This window comes from Capra hircus, chromosome 2 (genome assembly GCF_001704415.2).
Source record: "Capra hircus breed San Clemente chromosome 2, ASM170441v1, whole genome shotgun sequence".
Lineage (NCBI taxonomy): Eukaryota > Metazoa > Chordata > Mammalia > Artiodactyla > Bovidae > Capra > Capra hircus.
Window position 1 is genome coordinate 66648620 of NC_030809.1, and position 21674 is coordinate 66670293.

At 43.6% G+C, this 21674-nt stretch overlaps 1 protein-coding gene across 1 annotated transcript; it reads right to left on the reverse strand.

Moving 5' to 3' along the window:
* On the reverse strand, positions 2717-19205 carry DDX18 (DEAD-box helicase 18). The gene is made up of 14 exons (XM_005676246.3): positions 19035-19205; positions 16782-17348; positions 14189-14329; positions 12720-12855; positions 11612-11712; positions 11292-11491; positions 11085-11199; positions 9101-9240; positions 8182-8343; positions 7699-7851; positions 6972-7085; positions 5571-5627; positions 5106-5283; positions 2717-4645 (listed from the first exon to the last, which is right to left on the reverse strand). The coding sequence occupies exons 1-14, from the start codon at positions 19117-19119 to the stop codon at positions 4503-4505; spliced, it is 2292 nt and encodes a 763-aa protein (XP_005676303.1). The 5' UTR covers positions 19120-19205; the 3' UTR covers positions 2717-4502.

A 21674-nucleotide genomic window follows, 5' to 3' on the forward strand; every position in this document is an offset into this window, starting at 1 on the left:
GCCCTCTTCTGCCAACAAATTGTGGACGATCAGTCCCGCGATCCGGCGCAGAGGAGTCGGCCGGCTGAAGGCGCTCCCTGCTGGCGAGATGCGGACTCGCAAGAATTGTAGGACACCTTCCTAGCTTTACTGGCCTAGAGCATCTGAAACCATGACGTTTTCATCGTGGGGAGGGGACAGCAGGAAAGTCCGAAAAGACATTGTTTTGTTTCCGACCCATCAGATCCCTTTTCTATTGTTCTCAGTTCAGGGATCGAACGCACGCTCTGTTTCCTGCATTGGCAGATGGGTTCTTGACCACCTGGGAAGCCTTTCCATTTATACATAAATCATAGCCCTTCTGACTACAGGGAAGGCTTTCCTGCTTTCCAATGAGAGGTGATCCTGACAACCCACTAGAACTTACATGGCATGCTCTCTGAACACAGGCAGATCAGATGATTCTCAGCCCCTCAAACAAATGAAGATGCTGGGTCCTAGAGAGGAGAATGGCTGTCTCTACGTGCTATCTCCTATGTGAACACCAACTGGATCCCAACTGAACGGAGCACTGTCAGGGGATCTTGAGACTCTGCCTGGCTAGGGGAGACATGGGGGCCAAGGCTGTTATGCTGCCCTATGCTGTGCTTTCCCACGAGGCATTCAAACAAAGGCACAGCTGTTTCTTACCAGAAGTCTTAGGTGTCTCCTCTCGCCACCCTGCTTTGTGGATAACTAAATACACTGACACCGTTTCCTGTCCTGGGCATTTTTATTTTGCAAGATGATAGCATTACAAGGTTTACCAAGATCGTGTATGTGTTTGTATTCTAGACTGGATGTTCTCACACCCAGCGTGCTGAGAATCACTGACTCCTCTGCTCTGCTAAGTCTCCTGGGCATGGGGCAAGAAAAATCTGAAAATTCTCAGGGTTTCTTGTGCAGTACATTGTGTGGCATTTGGGAACTCATGTCCCAGAGCAAAAGTCTGTCATCCATAGGTGGAGAAAGTTCCAACACCTCTTTTTCAGCTGAAGTCCGCCAGAATTCAAGGATGCAGAATTTCCAGGCTTAGAATATCCAGGCTGGGATATCTCTATGTATCTGCATCCATCACATGACTTGGAAAACAATGTTACAATTGCTCATGACTGTAGGGAACAAGGTATAAGGAAGGTTGAGAAGTGCTTGCAAACGAGACTCTCAACCAGGGCTGAACATTCTTGCAAACGAGATGTTCAGCTAAGAATCCTCTGTTTGTTCCCATGGGAAAAGAACATTTCTTGCACACAAGGATGTTTCTCTGATTCCTCAAAAGGAACAGACCCAGGGACAAAACGGATTTTAAGTTGATAAGGAAGTTCCCCAAAACAAAGTCTTAGCTGCAGTAAATAAGTCAAGGTAATCTCGCCCTGTGCCTGCGCACTGTATAGTCGCTGAATTATGGTGTTTGGCAACTTGCCCTGTAGATTGTTGTGCAAGGGATATAAAATAAAGCAGCTGTAAGAAGCAAGGGGTTAAAGTAAAAAGATTCAAACCACTCTGCAGTGCTGGTGTTTCATTCCGTCGCCAGCACATGACAACTTCTCTAGACCTCCAAGGCTCCTAAGAGCTCAGCCATATGCATGTGTATCCTCCACAGCCCCTGGCACCTAGCAGGCTCTTAATTCATCAAGATTACGGTTGAAGTCAGTGTTCTGCCAGAACACCCAGTCTGAAGAGTAGCCTTGAAAACTGCATGAATCTACCTGATGGTTGTCCTAAGAAGGTATGACAGGATTGGAACACTTCCCAAAACTTAGGTCTGATCGGAATTCCAGGGGACCTAGACTGTCAAAAATCCTTGGTCTATTCTCCAAAAGGCCCAAGCTGGTTCAGGCTTTTCAGAGTCTGTGTACCTACTGCTGTTGGGCAGCAGGCCTTCTGTGTAGGATTTATGTACTGATAAAGGCAGCCAACAGGTACTGAGTACTTTATACCGGGCACCATGCTAGTACCTTACATGTTACTGCATTCAGTTCGTACACCCTTACAAAGTAGATTTTGGTACTTTCTTTGTTCTACTCATTTCATAGGCCCAGGAAAGAGAACTGGAATCGGAATCCAGGCATTCTGGTTCCAGACTTTTTTAACTACTATGCATTTTTGAATAGACAAGACACTTTTAATTTGAATTCAGCTTGCACCTGGGCAGTAAGACCAAAAGAAATCTAGAAATGGCAATGACAACATCACCTGCAGCCTGGAGGACCTAAAGGTTCCTACTTGGATACAGTGATCTGCTTGGCTCCCAGCCTGTGCTGCCCGGCCTCGCTGGATAAAGAGGCCACTCAATCCTATCTGTCAAATTAATGGCCCCACACAGGCCACCTGCAGCTGTGCTCTCAGCACAGGGACTTCAGCGGTCTTCTGTGTGCAAATGGGCCTTGAAGATTCTGGTGATTGGCTCCCTCCCATGTGAATCCTGGCCAGGCAGGTTGTCTGGATGTCCCTAGGCTGGACTGGCCTTGTGAGCATAATCTCATATAGGACTCCCAGCAAGTCCTGAGGTTAGCCATTATAGGAGTAAGAATAATCTTTCCACCTTCTGTTTATATGCTTTCCTCACAAATGGCAAGACCAATGGACACCAGACACAGTGTAACAAGGAGAGCCAGTCTGGGTGGGATAGGCAGGCATCCAGGGCTCAAGCCCAGGCCAGACCAAGCAAGGTGAAAGCAGTAATAATGATACAAAGTTGATGTAATTGTTTAATGACACAGGAAAATAAGTTATGAAACAAGATGGTTACAAATACAGGGTAGAGGATCATTTAACTTCACTTTTGATAAAAAAAATTAAAAAGTACATATACAAAACACTGGAAGATTAAGTATCAAAATATTAACAGTATTTACTTCTGTTCAGTGATTAAATATTCTTCTCTGCTTTTGTGTACTTTTTGAAACATGATTATTTCTGAAACAAAGAAAAGTCATGTAAAGAGAAACAGGTATTAAATGCCAGGAGTCCAGCAAACAAGGTCTGAAGCCCAGCACATGTCCAGCAAGGGGGACGGTGGTCAAGCCCAGATGTGGGATAGTATCTTTCTTTTCCTACTGGAATGCTGTTTACCAGACTGTTTCTTCGACATTTAATAGGAATCTGAATATTAACTGGTACAACAGTAAAATGATGTTAGCAACTTTGGTTTTAAATTACTACAAAATATGGTAACCATTTTGTAGTTATAAAACACACTAGAAATAAAACATCAAACACACCAGAAATCAAAAATTACTACAACAAAAAACCCCATCTGACTAAACCACTGACTTTGCTATTCTGCTGTGTGCTCATTTTTAGTTTTCATCATAAATCTATTTTCGTTTCACGGATCTGGAAGAGGCAGTTTTTCTCAAAAAGATGCTTTTGCCTTCTAAATACTGTTGGAAGGACTCACCAAAACTGAAACCACTTCAAAGAAACAAATTTGCCTGAGGAGTGGCACCGTTCTGTGTGCCTCAGTCTGCTAAGCTACCAAATGGAGAACAGCAGAGACTACACTTGTAAGTGAAACTAAAGTATCTGGGATTTCCCCCACCCCTGGTGGCTCAGAGGTTAAAGCGTCTGCCTGCAATGTGGGAGACCCGGGTTCGACCCCTGGGTCGGGAAGATCCCCTGGAGAAGGAAATGGCAATCCACTCCAGTATTCTTGCCTGGAGAATCCCATGGACGAAGCCTAGTAAGTTACAGTCCATGGGGTCGCAAAGAGTCGGGCACGACTGAGCACAGTCCATGGGGTCGGAAAGAGTCGGACACGACTGAGCGACTTCACCACCACCACCACCCTCAATGTCAGGACTGCTAGGGGCACTTTATTCAAATAACAATGACAACCCATATTTCTTACTCCTGAAAAAGTAAAATGGAGAAAGGCTCATTGTTTTAAAGTCTGGCATATAAAAGCCCAGTGCCCCCTTAACTGAAGGTACTTCTTAGGGATTTTCCAAAGCTCTCTGCCCTTTCACACAGCAATATTTTCAGGAGGGGTCAAAAAACTACTGTTAAGGTCCAAGAAAAAACTGAAACCAAAACAAAAAAAAAACAACAATTGAGACAATTTTTCTGCACCCCCACCACCTGTCCAGTGTCCGGTCATCTGCCCTTTCTAGCAGGCTGACACAGCAATCCAAGTCACAAAAGGTTTCAGACACTAGGAAAGCAAGGTACCAAAAGAATTACATTAAAACAGTAACAAGTTTGGGGGGAAAAAAAAGATTTACACTTAGAAATATCCTATCATCACAAAGACTAGAAAGATGCCTTGCTTTGCTCTTGGGCAATCAAGACATTGCGACCTGTTTTATATCCCTAAAAAGGAGACTCACTGGAAACCTCAGTGCCGGTGACCCAAGTCATCTCATACTCGTTCAGTTCAGTTCAGTTCAGTTGCGTCGTTAGATGAGTCCAAATCCTAAAGTAACACAAATTCCTTTCTTACAGCAAGAAAAGAACACCCATTTCAGGACAAAGGTATGTCTTCAGTGAGAAAACTGCCTGCGGTCAGATGGCTTCTTGCTTATGTGTTTGAAGATCTTGGACTTCTCGACTTTCTTGGCTTTCTGGTAGCCAAATCCACCGCCACCGCCTCGCTTTCTAACTTTGCCGTCATTGCTGTTCACATCTAAAGCAGGCATTAAGGAAATCCAGCAACACAAAGACAGACAACTCCAAACCACCACCCAAGGAAGAACCAGTCAGCTGTATACCAGGGGCCCCACCACCCCTCCTTGAGCCACCACAATGTGAACGCTCGAATCAGGAGTGGCCACATGACTGGGAGCTAAAACTAGCAGGTAGGATTTTTAAACCCAGTTAATACTTAACATATTACAACTTGCCTGGCTCGCTCTGCCACTCAAATTCCGTGTCCTCTCTTAAAGCCATAAACTGTCTCGTCTCTGTCGTCTCCACCCTGACTACCCCACGCGAGCACTGACACGAGGTCAGTGACTGAGACGACCACCTGGGCCCCAGGCCTCAGCCAGAGTGCAAGTCAACCTGAGTGCTAAGCCCCAAAACCCCTGGTCAGGCTTCTGGCCCATAGCTCCTGGACAAATTCATAAGCACACAGAAAAGGATACTCAAATCAACAAAAGGAGGCACCTTGAAGCCAAACGACAGAGCAACTTGAGGCAAATTTAAGTTATTAACATTGAAGATCTGCTTCAGGGAATGGGAATCATAGGCTCGAATGTATGACTTATATGCTTCCTGGGCTGACTTATGAAGGAAGTAGTTCTTTTCAATCAGTTTTTCGAGCTGAAACAAATAAATATTGGCTTTAATACAAGAAAGCACAATACATCTATAACATTTGTTCCAAAACACTTGCTCCAAGCTTTGTAATGCCTGCAAAATCAGGTACAGAATGAAACCAGGTAGACAGTATAGGAACGTGCTCACCAGCACTGCAGGACACAGCAATGATCACTCAAGTCCAGACTTCCCACTTTATGGAAAGGGAGGCTTGGAGGAGACTGACTGTCAATGAGACACTACAGAGGCAGGGCTGGGATGCCCCCCCGCCCTCCACCCCTCCCACATACCTGAGACTGAATGTCAGAAATTTTGGACCAGGAAAACTCAAATTCACTTAATGGAACCTAGAAAATAAAAGCATGCAGGTTAGAAAACCAGGTTGGTCTGACGCAGCTCATCAGTCACTGAAGAGACGGAAGGGAAAAGGCTTGTGGAATTTCAATTTCACCTGTTTCCCTGTCTTCCAATGCCAATGGGAGAGGTGCACCTTTCCTCTCCTAATGCACACTGAATGGAACCCTCCACAAAGAAAAGGTATGAAACTGAATGGGGCAATGATGCACTGACGCCCTCTTCTCTAAACATCTCTGTAGTGCAATGTGATGAAGCAGCTTTCAGCTTCCAGTTTACAGAACCACTAGCTCTTCTTTCAGTGTTGGGAAAGCTGCCCTGACACCACACTGCCCTGTGATGGGGGTTTGTGACACCAGGGTTTCTGAAACTGGGGTTTGTGACCACTAACTCCTACAGGAGGGATTTCTTACCAGTCATCTCTTATGAGACAACTGGAAAAGTGCTCATGCAGGTGCTGGGGAAGAAGAGCAGCCACCCGAGTCCCAGGCCCTGCACCCCTGGAGGGAGACAGGTGAGTGGGCAGACAACTTGATAAGCACCTGTGCTGGGGGCACACGAAGGAGGGATGAGATCAGCGACGCCCTCCCAGAGGAACCAGGAACTAGGTAGCTAGAGAAAAACTGCAAAGGCCGGATGGCAATTTCCAGGAACTGCTGCTAGTTGGGTGGTAGGGGAAAATCCACCAGGCAACACTGTGCCAACGAGGAGGCAAACGTCAGGAAAGACAAGGCCGGACAAGCATTCACAAGACTCGGCAACAGAAAGGCCAGAGTCAGATAAGGGAGGACTGAGACCAGAATCAGAGCAGTTAAAACAGAACCCACTTTTCAAACAGCAGGCTGAAGAAAGGTAACAGGCAGCAGCCATGCTGGAGCTCGTGACAAGAGCGGATTCAGGGCTGAAGCTATCTTTTTGGTCAGAGATTAGAGACAGTAAAGCGCTAACTGCTAGGCAAGGACTGGGGCCCAGAAGGGGACGGGGTAGGAGCAGATGGGCTCCCTGCAGCTTTGGGAGAGGTGAAGACAGAAGGGGAGCAGGAGCAGAGGAGGCTTCCAACAGGGCTGTGCGCAGACTGGGGACAGGGACGCCCCCTGAGTGACATAGGGCTCGAGCACAGTGCTTTGTGGGTAGTTTTTTGGCTCATATTTCCTGGACGAGACCCACAGAAACCTCATTTGCTAAACCACCGCACCAACTGTCCTAGCAGAATGGTGACAACTTGGAACCCCTGGGACACACCTAGAAATGGTGCTCAAGGCCATGTGCACCGGCAAACAATTCCTCTGGAGAGGACTGTGTCCCCAGTGTAAGGCTTCCCACGTGACGATCTTTACCTTGGATTGCTTCAGGTAGCGAAGGAAACCCAATTCTTCAGGGCGCAAAATGAGCAAGGCGTGCCCTCTTCCATTCAGGCCTCTGGCTGTTCTGCCCACACGGTGAATGTATTCCTTTGGTGGAGAGAGAAAAACCTGAGGTAATACACTGGTTTGGTTTGCACAGCAACCTTGGTGGTTGCCACACAGCCCATCACCATGCTCCCCAAAGCTAGTGGTCCCCCATGCCTTCTGCAGGCACCATCCCCACAGAGATAGTACTGAGGCCAAGGAGAGCTGGACAGGACATTCACATTAATTCTATGATCCAATCAAATGGCTAGTAAGCGTGCTTCAACTTCATAAGGGCTTTTGGAAACATTCAAATGGCTGACAACTTATATAATCTACCTTTTGTTGAAAATACCTAAAAAACCTTATTTTACTACATATACTAAAGAGTGGCATTCATCTCCATAAGCACATTTTATTCCTCTGACATCTACTACTCTTAACAGACTGCCCCAAGCAGGCAACGTTCCTAAGTCCCACTGATGCCTCTCACGTTTCCTCGCACACACCCTCTCTGGGTCCTGTGAAAGCCTTAAACACTGTTAGCATCACTGAGATACTGCAGAGGCGCTGTATGGCTGTATGCTGAAGCCTGACTGCAACAACCTGAGGAATAATCTGTGGGATGGGGTACTTCTCAGGGAACCTGGGGAGATAACTAGAGGATGCCAGTTACCTTGGGGTCATCTGGAGGGTCATACTGAACAATCCAGTCCACTTCAGGAATATCCAGCCCTCTAGCTGCCACGTCTGTACATAACAAGATCCCTGAATCTGCATTGCAGAACTGGAAGAACGTGGTCGTACGCTTATTTTGTTTCTGCCTTCCCTAGAACCAAAACAAAACATCCACTGGAAGAGGAAATTTGAGACCATTTGCGGGAGGTCTTGATGTAGAACCCCTAAACTGTGGAACTGTTAGCTCCTTTATTTCAAGTTCACTACCGGTCTATTTCCCGAAGCGATGGCATCTGCTCCTCCTTTCAGGTTCCCACTCCCTGCGCCCCCGGCAGAATTCCCTCCTCACAGGACCCATCACCTGTTATTGTCCAAACTACTCAGAACTATGTTTGGAGGCAAGAACGATACTTTAATCCCCACAACCTACAGAACCTGGTAAGTGTAAGCTGTTTTTAATAAACTTATCCTAACCACTTACATGAATGGCCATGACAGGCAAATCGATGTAGTTCAGCAACTCATAGTGGTATTTCACGGACTTACAGGATGAAAAGAAAACCATTAGTTTCTTCTTCCGGTTCTTCTTAAGGAATGTAAAGAGCAGGAGGAATCTCTTTTCAGAAGGACAGACAACATATCCCTAGAAGAGGTTCAAGGGAACAGACACAAAATAATCGAATGGACACTTTCAACTTCATGAACCGATATAACCTGATGGAGAGAACAGATTAACATGGCATACACACTGCTAAGCCTCACCTACAGCAAAATTACTACCTTCATTATAATAATGCAGCCTAAAATAAGACTGATTTTAAATCTTTTGATTCCTTTTATTGGCTACAATCACTGGATACTAAATATTTTCCATATTTCTGAGACTACTGTTTATCACGTTCTTATAATCATAGTAAAATCAATACCTCTATTAACTGGAACCTTCAAAATGTATCAATGATTCATTTTTAGAAGGTCCTTAACAGCAAGATCCTAAATAACCACAGCTGAAGTACACTATCCTAAACAACATCACAAAGCTAGGTGAATATACTTTTAAAAACTAAATAACCAATGAAAAGTTTGTAAGCTAAATTGTTACAGGAAAGAAATATTTTACTCATCAAAAGACTCAATCTTAAAGTTCTATTTTTAATCAACCTGTTTTGGCTCTTTGTCACCTCATTTTCACAGTTACGTGCTTGAAACCAGCCTCTCCACCTTCTAACTCACATCTTAGTGCAAGATATTATTGGACAACAGAATTCATCTTACTCATATAAAATTGATGGTACTATTATTAAGTTCATTAACCCATTTGCTTTTTAGAGGATCCTCCAAACACTCGCAAGGAAACACCAAAGGAGATCCTTAAAATGGAAGGTATTGACAAGAAGTACCTGCTCAAGACCGTCTACAGTTGCATTAGCTTTATCATCATCAACACCAACATACAAAGGCTCCTTTTTCAGAGAAATCCTTGCCAGGTCTTCAACTTTTCGAGTTTGTGTGGCAGAGAAGAGCATGGTCTGTCTGCGTGCTGAAACACAACCATATAAAAATAACCCAAATTTTTCAGGCAATTTTTAGAATTGCTTCACAACTAAGAATGCTCTAAATAGAACTTTCAGAAATTGGAAACATGGTATCACTACAGACAGTAAAAGAGGAACAGCAAGGACAACTTTATGTCTACAGATCTGACAACTAAGTTGAAATGGACAATTTCCGCTAAAGCTCACTGAAGACAGCTTACTTTCCAACTCATCTTTAACAAAATTTTAGCAAAGGGAATTCAGAACTATAAGCATCTATCAGAATCTAACATTTATTTCTGATTTAAGAAACAGCAGACTAGGAACAAAAGGGATCATCCTCAGTCTTATACAGGGCATCTAGACGTGCAGCACCTACATCACACTTAGTGCTGAGAGACTGAGGGTCTCCCCCCTAAGACCAGGAGTGAGATAACGATGTGCTCTTTCGCCAGTTCCACTCAGGAGTACACTGGAGGGTCTGGCCAGTGTAATGAGATGTGAAAATTTTTACCTCACATAAGGAATGAAAAAACCTGTACGGTGAAAACTCTGAAACACTTCTGAGAGAAACTGGGAAGCTGATAAATGGAGATCTACCTCATTCATGTGCCGAAGGACCCAACTTTGTCTTCCACCAATGATTGATATTCAGTGCAATCCCAAGATCCCAGAGACTGACAAACATTCTAACATCACAGAGAAATGCAAACGATGAGAACAGACAAACAAATTAACAAAGTTGGAGGATTAACGCTACCTAATTTCAAGACTTAACAGGAGGGACTGGAACTTCCATACTCTGCTGATGGGGATGTAAAATGCTACAAATTAAACATACACCCATCACTCCATTTCTAGATAATCACATGACAGAAAAGGTGATATACACCCATAAAAAGAGTTGTAGGTGGATGTTCATAGCAACCTTATATGTAACAGACCAAAACTGTTAACAACACAGTTGTCCACCAACAGTTAAATGGATAAACAAGTTGTGGCATATTTATACAATAGAATGCCAGGGAGGAACAAAGCAAAGAACTATTGAAAATGTAACGGCACAGACAAATCACAGAATTTGCTGAGCACAGGAACAGACGAAAAGACAGCAACACCATATGATTCCATTCGTACAAATCCCTGAAAACGCAAACTGATCTACACTGACAGAGGGCAGACCCAGAGCCACCTGAGAGAGAGGAGACCTGTGAGCAGTCGTTGTAAGTAGGGGAGGGTTGTTGCTACTGCGGGAGAGAGGGAGGGATCACAAAGGGGCATAAAGTAATTTTTGAGAGTTACGAGAATATTCACTGTATTGACTGTGGTGATGGCTTCAAGGTGTAAACAGGACAAAATGTATCAAACCTTATACTTCAAACATAATAAGCTTTACATGTTCTTACATGTAAAGATTATTATGTTAATTATACCTCGATGAAGCAGTGAGAAATCGTATAAGGCACTGAACCACAGTGTTATTATAGATATAAGCAGTTTATAAATGTTTCAAGTACTATAACCAAGGTACATACAACTCAAACATAACACAGAAGACAACAAGTCGATGACTACTGGAAGATGAGAGATGGGGTGGCAGGGATGGACAGGAATGAGACATATGTTAAAATTGTTTAACTTGCACTGAAAGCTCTCAAATGGAAAAACCATTGTATTAAGTTACCAGTAAGATCGATGTATATATTGCAAACTACCTCTAAGTCTGACCGGCACAACAATTTCACTTGGTTAAATTAAAATGCTGACATTAATAGTTTTCATACAGGAAAAATTATCAGCTACTTCCAACAGCTGCTCTGCAAACCACATGAAGATGCAACCCACTTACTTGGCAGAAGTTTAATGATTTGCTTTAATTCCTCTTCAAACCCAACATCCAAGATACGATCAGCCTCATCAATAACCAGACACTGTAGGTTTTTATACATAAACCCTGGGGTATTCTGACAAGACAAAGGACAGAAAAAAACTGTTAGCTGCGAAGTGTATGTTTCACAGAGACAGAAGATGGGGCTTCACAGTAGCGTCCTCTTACTTGCATGTGGTCCAGGAGACGGCCTGGGGTGGCCACGACGATGTTGATCCCATTGGCAAGCTTCTGAGCTTCAGCAGACCTGTTACTGCCACCCATTATTAACCCGTATGTGTGAACATGGTGCGTCATCAGCTCCTTAAGGACACCAAAAGTCTGCATGGCCAGTTCCCTAGTAGGTGAGAGAATAAGGACTCCTGTTCCTAAAAAGCAAAACAGGATATATGGTGAAAGTCAAACTGTAGTTACCACCAGGAGTGCATCCACAGTCATGACAGACTTCTAGTGAGATTCTTACAGAGACAGTGGGCTCACAGGCTTACCATTCCTGGGCATGAACTTTAACTTAACAATGAGTTCAACTGCAGGGATGAGAAACGCCAGCGTTTTGCCACTGCCTGTTTTTGCAGCTGCTAGAAGATCCCTAAAAAATAAAACGGAAAAGGAGAAACATATTTGCTCTACTCATTCAGCAAGTATTTACTGAATACCTACCATGGAGTATGACACATGTTTTAGGCACTGAGGCTAGATCGTAACAAGAAAATAGTCCCCACCTTCTCTATCACTGAAATCAATCATGTGGGTTAAACACTTAACTCAGAAATAACAATTGTGCTAAAAACAGAAGTGAACAATTTTCTCCAAACATCAATAAATAACCTAAAGCCTTTAATGAAGGTTAGATATATTATCCAACACAATGTGAGATCCATAGAATATACTGGTATTTTTCCCCCAAACTATTGGCACTAAAGACACTTTAACCTCTGAGCCACCAGGGAAGCCCAGAGTGAAAGTAAAGTCGCTCAGTCGTGTCCGACTCTCTGTGACCCCGTGGACTACAGCCCACCAGGCTCCTCCATCCATGGCATTTTCCAGGCAAGAATACTGGAGTGAATTGCCATTTCCTTCTCCAGGGGATCTTCCTGACCCAGGGATTGAACCCAGGTCCCCTGCATTGCAGGCAGATGCTTTAACCTCTGAGCCACCTGGAATGCGGGAGACCCGGGTTCGATCCCTGGGTCGAGAAGATCCCCTGGAGAAGGAAATGGCAACCCACTCCAGTACTCTTGCCTGGAGAATCCCATGGAGGGAGGAGCCTGGTAGGCTACAGTCCATGAGGTCGCAAAGAGTTGGACACGACTGAGTGACTTTACTTACTTACTGGCACTAAAAACAGAGAGATTAAGTGTGTGTATGCGTGCGTGCTCAGTCATGTCCAACTCTCTGCGACCCCATGGACTGTAGCCCACCAGGCTCCTCTATTCACGGGACTTCCCAGGCAAGAATTTCCCTCTCCATGGGATCTTCCCAACTCAGGGATCAAACCCACATCTCTTCCATCTCCTGCACTGGCAAGTGAATTCCTTACCACTAGCACCACTTGGGAAGCCCAGGACCAATGCCCAAACCTCATGTTAACCATACCTGCCTTCCAGAAGTGGTCTGATACTTTTATGTTGAATTTCAGTCATGTTTGTAAAGCCCATTTCTTTTATTGCCTTCAGAGTGTTCTCATTGACAAGATTAGTCAGAGAATCAAATGAAGTATCCTCAAAAGCTCCTAAACAGAAGACAGTTTATCATTAGCAAATTTACCTTTTCTGACTAGTTAATATTGCTAGTTTCCTAAATTAGTTTAGCTGATTGAAAAAGACCTTATACTTGTTGCACGTTTCTCCACTGCTAATGGCTGTGTAATCTAAAGCCTATACTGTAACGAAATAACAAAGAGTTGGAGAGGTGGTACAATTAAGGGACTTATGAAAAATAAAAATGCCAAGGTGGGGGCAGACTGGGGCAAAGGTGATGGTGTGAGGTTTGCAGGGGAAAATTCAGATAGAAATGAAATGTTTAAGAAATCTGAAATTAAGAAAGAAAACACTCAGTATAAAAACTGAGTATGAAATCAGTCAAAATAGCAACTCTCACTCCAAAAAAGACAACTGAGAAGAGTCAGAGATGGCCCCAGATGGTGAGAATGTACCTATACATCAGGTGTGTGGTGGTTCTCCAGCAGGAGAAGGCATCAGACTACCAGGGAGCTCCCTGCTCAACACACACCCCAGCTATAACTCAGGTGTTGGCAACTCTGGCACCACTGACATCTTGGGATGGATAATTCTTTGCTGTGAGAGGCTGTCCTATGCATTATAGGAGGTCCTGCAGCATCTCTGACCTCTACCCACTGGAAACTTGTCACCTGCTCCCATGGTTTACCTGGGACAGAGGAGGTTTATGGGGTTGCACCCCCTTAAATGGGAAAACTGGGATGGGTCCCCCTACCTAGGAGGTAAAGTTACCCTGCTTGAGAACCACTGCCACAATAACCATTGCTATTCTGATTATACAGGTTGGGTTGTGGGCTTCCCTATTTTAATAAACAAAAACCTCACACCAAACAACTCAAGTAACTGCTAGACGTTTTTAGTTAGGAGCAATTGATTCTAAACTCTTGACTTTACAGATAAAGAAATGGAGGTCAGAGGAGGTGACCCTGGCCCAAGCCCCTCAATAATGTTAATTTCATCCTCCTCTGTTAGTAATGGAGCCAGCATTAAACCTCTGGGCTCCAGACTTCCATGCCAATGACTTTCCTACTGTAACATGGAAAGTGACAAACCAAAGAAATAGAGGACCCTAAGAGCTATTTGTGTGCATGTCAAAATATTTAATGTTAGGAATAAAGAAAAAGGAAAAATAGAGAAAGAAATAAGAACTAAAGCACACAATGTGGAAAATAAAAAGCAGCAATCAGATATAAAACCATTTCTTGTCAATACTTATTAATATTTTTTTCCAGCTAAATTAAACGCTCCAACTGACCCTTTAAATCCTATAATCCAGGGAGGTGCGACATTTTAGAAATCTACCTGGAGAAACACTTTGATCATTACCTGTCAGCCCCAGTGGCAGGCTGGGCACTTCGCTGTCCTCCTCCTCGCCATCTGGCTTCTCCACACTGTCTTCTGTTTCTTCAGGAGCCTGGGCACCATCTTCAGCGTCTCCCAGGTCCTCAGCTTTTGCTTTTTTGGAATCTTTGGTTTAAAGGACAAATATCCCCCAATTTTTTTAAAACAAGACCAAATGAGATCATAAAATAACAGATGTATGATGCAAAAAAAAAAAAAAAAAGGCTATTTTCAAAAGCTTAACATGTTTTCAGTTTTAATTTGCTAAGAATCTCTTTTTCCTGATTAAAAAAATCTGGCTGTATTTAAAAACTCAGCAGGACATGCAGATCTGCTAACAAAGCTTTATTTTTTAGGCTTCTCAGTGTATATATACACACACATATATACTATATATAGTGTATGTATTTATTAAAGGATAGTTGATTTACAATACTGTGCTGGTTTCAGGTAAACAGCAAACTGATTCAGTTATGCATACATTATAGGTATATGCATTATTGATATTTAAAAAAAAATCCTTCATTACACTAAATGGTTCCCTGTGCTATACAGTAAATCCTTATCATCTATTATAGATGGTAGTAACACCTGTTAATCCCATACTCCCAACCTATTCATTCCCCCTTCCTCTTTGGTAACTACATTTGTTTTCTATGTTTCTGAGTCTGTTTCTGTTTTCTAAGTTCATTTGTACTATTTTTTCAGATTCCACATGTAAGTGATATAATACTTCCTTCTCTGACTTACTACTTATTATACTGTCTTAGTAAGAAATTTTTAATGAGCTGAACTAAACAATTTAAGTATACCAACCACTCCCATTTCTATAAAATTCATTAAGGAGACAAGGGCAAGTGATTAATTAAAAAACCCATAACAAACACTTTTTCCTCTCATAACACCAATTTCCTATAAAAGCTAATTTTGTCTTAGAGGGGAACAGAAACACAAAAGCTCTTTATACTACTTGAGACAGATTACAAAGCAAGGGCAACAACCTACTCGGCTGGGTGACAGAAACTGGCTGGCCGGTTCCTTGAATGTAAGTGGTAAGAGGAGAGGGAAGGTTTCCTAGCTCTTCATTCTTAGCATATATTCACAACTTTCAAAACACAGTTCCCTAAACTACCTTCCCAGTCCTACCTCCCATCATGCTCTTAAATGTTCTATTTTTGGGCCAAATAGGTTAACTCTATGCTGTGCTTTTAAAAATTCATGGCAGTTAGTGATGCTAGTTAGAACAGAATTGACCTAAGCCAGAACTCAAGACTCTGTAACCCAGGACTGGCCTCTTCCTTGGGCCTTATGAACACCCTTCTGGGAAATGATCAACTCTGTAGGACCCACAGATTCAAAGGCCATGAATACTATCAGCTGGACTTCAAGGCTTATGACTTCTCTTTTTGTTAAAACAGTTCAAGGTTATCAATAGGATTTAAATTTCCAGTCCTGTGATTCAGTGCTTCAGAGTAGAAATATCACTTCCTCCAGCATACTCAGAATAAGAACCCTAAAGGTACTAACAATTTTAGAACAGGATTACAACCACTTTAAATCAAAACTGTAATGTCTAATCCTCATGCTTTAGTCTCTGTCTTGTTTCACTTTTTGTTTAAGCAGTTACTTATAATTTACAAATGCATTACAGTCTGTAGGCAGTAAAAAGACAGCCAGGCATGTTTGAAAAATCCAAAGCATCTTTCTAGGTGAAAACTTTATTTCCGACAAAAGGTGAATAGGACATGCTAACACAGGGGTCGGCAAATGTTATCTATAAAGAACCAGATTTGTAAACACTTTAGGTTTTGCAGGTTGTATGGTCTCTGTCATCACAAAGGTCAAGTAAACAATCGGGTATCACAGGGTTCCGGTTAAGCATGTCTGCAAAAACAGGCAGAAGGCTGAACAGTTTGCCGATACCTGTTTGACCCTCCCCTGAAATCTCTGCCTACTCACAGTTTAATGAAAATGCCTGTTCTTTCACCTAAACTTATTCAGTCCAATAATCTTCTAAATGAAAGCACCCCTCTTCCCCTATTCTGGCCATTCTACTCACTGGGGAATTAATGTTCCATTTATTCAGAAGTTTCCCAACTCCTATTTTTACATACTCAAATTATCATTATGCTGCTTTTCACAGATAGGAATTTATTGTGGGGAAAAAGGAACCAGGGGAAAAAAGAGGTGAGTGAAAGAATCATTAATGTAAAGTCTTTGATTCATAAAGACACAAGAAGATAAATTCTAAACCAGCCCAGATTTCTTTAGTAATTCCACAATTCTCTTTGGAAATAGGTAGATCTAAAATATTATGTCACAGTACACTTTATCATAAGAAGCTCAGACAGTTAACTGCCAAAGAAGAACAGTATTTTGAGAAAAGTTAAACTGCACCTTCCTCTGATGTTTCCTCCAGCTACCAGGCTAGTTTCTTGCATGCCAGTAAGGGTGGGGGTGGGGGTGGGGGTGGAGGAGCCTTGGATGTCGTGTGGACATTACAATAAAAAGAGAGGCAAGGCAGAACGATAACTTGAAAAACTTAATGGCTTACGTTAAAAAAAATAAAAGTACATACCAGGCCCAGCATCATCCACTACTTTTCTCTTTTTCTTCTTCTTCTTTTTTGATTCCGAATTGGGAGACTGCATTGCTGCTTCTCCACTGGTCAATGTGGTAGATTTCTTGGAGGCTTTTTTAACTTTGACATTTTCCCCTGTTTCTTTAGATACATCTTTAGATACATCTCCATTTTGGGCTTCTGACATGCCTGCATTTACAGACTCTTTCATGGATTTTTTAACTTTGACATTTTCCATGGCTCCCTGAGGTAGGACTCCGTTGTCGGCTCCCGACACGCTTGCCTTCATAGATTGTTTTCGGGACTTTTTCACCTTCCCACCTACTCCTGCTTCTTCAGATGTGTCTCCATTTTGGGCTTCTGCCAGCCCAGCACTCATGGGTTGTTTTAGGGACTTTTTCACTTTTCTGCTTCCTACTGTTTCTTTAGCTACATCTCCATTTTGGGCTTCTGACAAGCCCGCACTCACAGACTGCTTTAAGGACTTTTTAACTTTTCCATCTCCCACTGTTTCTTCAGACACATCTCCATTTTGAGTTTCTGACAGGCTCACAGCTGAGGCACCTGTTTAAAAACGGAAAACACATTGTGACAAAGGAGAGACTTGCTTAGAAGCCCTGGAATCCCTAATGAAATGCCATGGCTTCCAGTACTGAAAGGATTTAGCTTTTACTTCCCTGTTATGTACATTAAAATGAGTTCCAATTTTATAGTATTCCACTGCAGCACAAATAAATTAAAAACAGGGAGAGAATGCTGCATTGATTTTTTTAACTTCAAAAAAACCACCTCTCTGTTCATAAGGAGTCAAAAGTCTGAAACAAGAAAACTTCAATGAGGTTAAATATTTAAACAGATGGGGCCAAACAATGGTACTTACAAAACATACATATTAGGTATTTGACAAATCTACTTTTTCAGCTGTCAGCGAATTGAAAATTCCGTTGATGAAACTACTTATTTGCCTTGATATTTATTGTATTTAAATGCCTAACAATGTTTTACAAGTTTCTGTTTATACTTTGACAAAGTACTACCTTTTGTTACCTTAAACTACCAAGACATAGTCAGCAATGCTTTGTTATTCCATAGGAAATGTGAACATTAGGGAACTTCAAAAACATTATTCCTAAAATTCACACACTTGTTCCCTCCTCCAGGATTTCTTTCAATCAACTGATCTCTGTAGAAAACCAACTAGTGTTAGGCAGTATGCCTCCAACATTGCCCTAGGGGGTTTTAGGTCTAACAGGGCAGAGGTCCCCAGCTTCTGGGATCTAATGCCAGATAACCTGAGGTGGGAGCTGATATAACGATAATTGAAATAAAGTGCACAATAAATGTAATTCCGGCTTGAATCATCCGGAACCGCCGCCCCCCGCACACCCCTGCCCCGGCCCCACTCCTCACCATGAAAAACTGTCTTTCATGAAACCAGTCCCTGGTGCCAAAAAGGTTAGGGACTGCTGTTATACAGGACCTAAAAAGGCTAACACAACTAACTTCAGGATGGCTGCTCCACTATAAGGAAGTTGTGCAAACTAAAGAAAAGTGACATTCAGGTAAAATGCTTTGCAATGGTCTTTGTTATGGACACAAATACGCAAAAGCTCCCAAGAAACGTATAAGTGAGGAGTGGCGGGAAGACGGCACGAGCACATGCATCACGCGTATGACCGCGCATGAGACACTTTAGGAGATGAAGGTCTGCAGGAGTCGAGTGCAGGGAGATAGGCGAAAGCAAGGGTACCAGGTATGTCCGAGAAGTGAGTGATACACAGCTTGTTTTGAAACGATACACACACGAAATAGATGATGTGAAAGGAAGATGAGCGGGGATGAGAAAGTCCCACGTGTCTGCTGGGAAATGGGGGTGGGGGATGAGGTGGACCCTAGAGATCATGAAGGAATCGGAATAGGGAGGGTGGAAGTGGGGCAGCCTGGTTCGGCCGGAAAGAAAATCAACCGGGGTCCTGTCCGCGTTCTGAAAAGGAGAAACTGATGTTGAAAGGTCAGGGGCAGATCAGGGGCAACGCGGCGTCGGCACCTGCGCTGGGCCGGAATGGAAGCTGCCCCGGGCTGCCTCTCCCCGCTCCCCAAGCACGCATGCTCTGGGGGAGGCTGCCGGGGCCATACCGGGGCCGCAGTCACCACCGCAGTCACCAGCGCCGTCCGGCGCCGTAGCGCGCCACGGCCCACGTGCCGGCTCCCTCTGCAACCCGGGCCGCCGAGAGGTTCAGCGCATCTCACCCTGGAGCTTTAGGTTTCGTTGTCGCAATTTGAGGTTCCGCTTCTCGATCTTCTTGCGTAAAAGTTTCATCGGTAAATGAGACATGTTGTCGGTGAAGGGCTTCACGGCGGCGCCACAACCCAGCTTTTCGGCTCTCCCAAGTGACGTTATTTCCTCTCGAGTCACACGTGCTCTGTGCAGCCAGCCGGAAATGCGTCATGAGAGCGCCCCTGGTGCGTAGAGGAAATGGGTCCGGGGTGGAAGTGCTTCCGGGCGCGCGCGCGCCGTCTTACCCTTGGAGAAAGGATTCTCTGCAGCGCCCTCTCGGGGAAAGGAGGCGCGACCCGGCACGGGGTTCCCATTGTATCTAAGCCAGCAGGGCGCACCCCTGCTTCTTGGTTTTGTTTGAGCTTCCCTGGGGAAGAGTGAAGAGTCAAGGCCATAGGCAGTCTACCTTCTCCGTTCTGTTCCTATTCTTTTCGGATTCTGGACGATTTAAGTTGAGTAATACCTAGGTCTCACACATATGTGCCTCCAAACTTGTTGACCACTCTCCTTGGTGAGAAATACATTCACTTTCTATGTCGCTTGCTACCCAGCAATGTAAATATAACATTTCTCAAAGCAATCTAACTTGTTTCACTCTTATGTTTTTCCTTTGATACCATTCATCCCATCCTAAATTCTGAGTCTATTAAATATTCTGATTAGTGTGCATTAAAATAGATTCTACTACTCTACTAACTGATTGGCTCCAGTTTGAACAGTTCCTGTTTAAAACCCCCAAAGCTCACACGCACAGGCCCTTTAGAAGTGGTAAACAGAAATTACAATCAGATTGGCTAGTACATCTTCTTATGTGTGTGTGTGTGGAGGAGGGTACATTAAAAAAAATGGTTACTAACATTAAAACTTTGGGCTAGTTCATGGAGAAATTCATATTTTTCTTTAAAAATTGGTCTTGATGGGCTCAAATTCCTTTTGGCAATAATCAGTTTGAGCTGAACAATAATTGGAAGGGTTAATGAAAGCTAGAATAATTTGTTTGGTGGAGTGGCAGGACCTGAGCTAGTAAGGATTAGACTTAATTGTAGGGAAGAAGGGAGAGGAAGAAAACTTGGGAGGGAGTTCAAACAGAATGTAAGTAAATTGAGAAGTCAGATTGAATTGTGCTAGAAAACAGAAGCAACCCATGATGTGCTTAAGTTGTTACTGATTAGGCAGGTTAAAGAATGAGTTAGAAGTTTAAAGTGGCACACACACACACATATATACACACATATCTCTCAGTTTATATATGTATACACACATATATACATATATGTATACACACACACACACACACACACACACGGTGAAGGAAAGCTCAAAACAGCTCCCTCCGAGTCCTCCCCACCATTCTATGCAAAACAAAGAACTCTTTCACCCAAAGAAAAAAATGGACATTAAAGTTGATTATGCCCAGCTCCCATCCAGTCCCAGCCTCTGGCAGATCTCCAGAAGTGCTTGCCCCAGCTGTTTAAGAGGTAACTAATCTGAACAACCTTGGAGAAGAATGGGCCCCCTTAAGACAGTGGATTTCCACATATATGCCTATATATACTTACTCTTTTCTTGGGTTAGTGCAGCAGCTCACTAATCTGACCGCTGCCCCTTCTGGCCTCATTAAAGGTGATCTGTTCCTGTACAGTGCTGTTTTTTAAACCTTGCCTTCTCTGACTCCCTTACCCTACATTTTTTGGTGCCGAAACCCAGGTGGGTTGTTGAGATTCCTTCTCCTTTTCCATGGCCAGCTCTTCGGAGCTTGGAAGCCTGCTGAGCTCACTTTCCTGCCCAGGACATTCAAGACCTCCTTGAGAGGACACCCTGTGCCTTCGTGAGTGGTACAAGTCCTGTGTAGGGCTTTATTGGTTTTCCACATAACCCGAAGAATATTGGCCTCTCTCTCTTCGTCTTCTCTACACTTTCTTTTCCATGAGATCAACCAACTGCAGGACAGAGGCCTCTTGCCATTCGACCTCCCTTCATTCACCAGGAATTCTCGCCTGACCCAGTAGCCCAGGTAAGCTCGGATGGTACTCTAGGGCGCCATTGACTATCATCCTTTCTGGGTTCCTAGGGAACCTTCCAGCCAAAAGGCCCTCTGGGGAGGTTTGTGGGGGATGCCTCTTCCTCCTTCAGAGTTTTTCTCTCTCTCTTTACCCAGTCAAAAGATTAGGTGACAATCTTTCCTTTCGACCAGACAGTCACCATTTGCTAGGGGGTCAAGCCAGTCCCTCCCGTGGGACTCCCCCTTTGCCTGTGTAAAACAAAGCCTCCAACCTCTACTCTTGACCAATCTCAAGGTTCATGAACTCGAGGCACTTTGCACTCAAATTTGGCCTCGATACAAACTGGATAACCAAAACCTCTGGTCTGAGTTCAGGAATTTCAATATTTTATCAGATCTCACTAACTTCCTCAAACAGAATGGCAAATGGTTGGAAGTCCCTATATTCAAGCCTTCTGGGATCTTAGAAGCCGTCCTTCTCTCTGCAAGGACTCTTCTACCTATCAAATCCTGCTCTTCTCTCTCTCCCCCCTCCATTACAAAAGAATACAAATCTAAAGCCCCTAAAAGGCCCCCTAAACCCTGAGCCCCTGCTTTTATCTGGCAGATA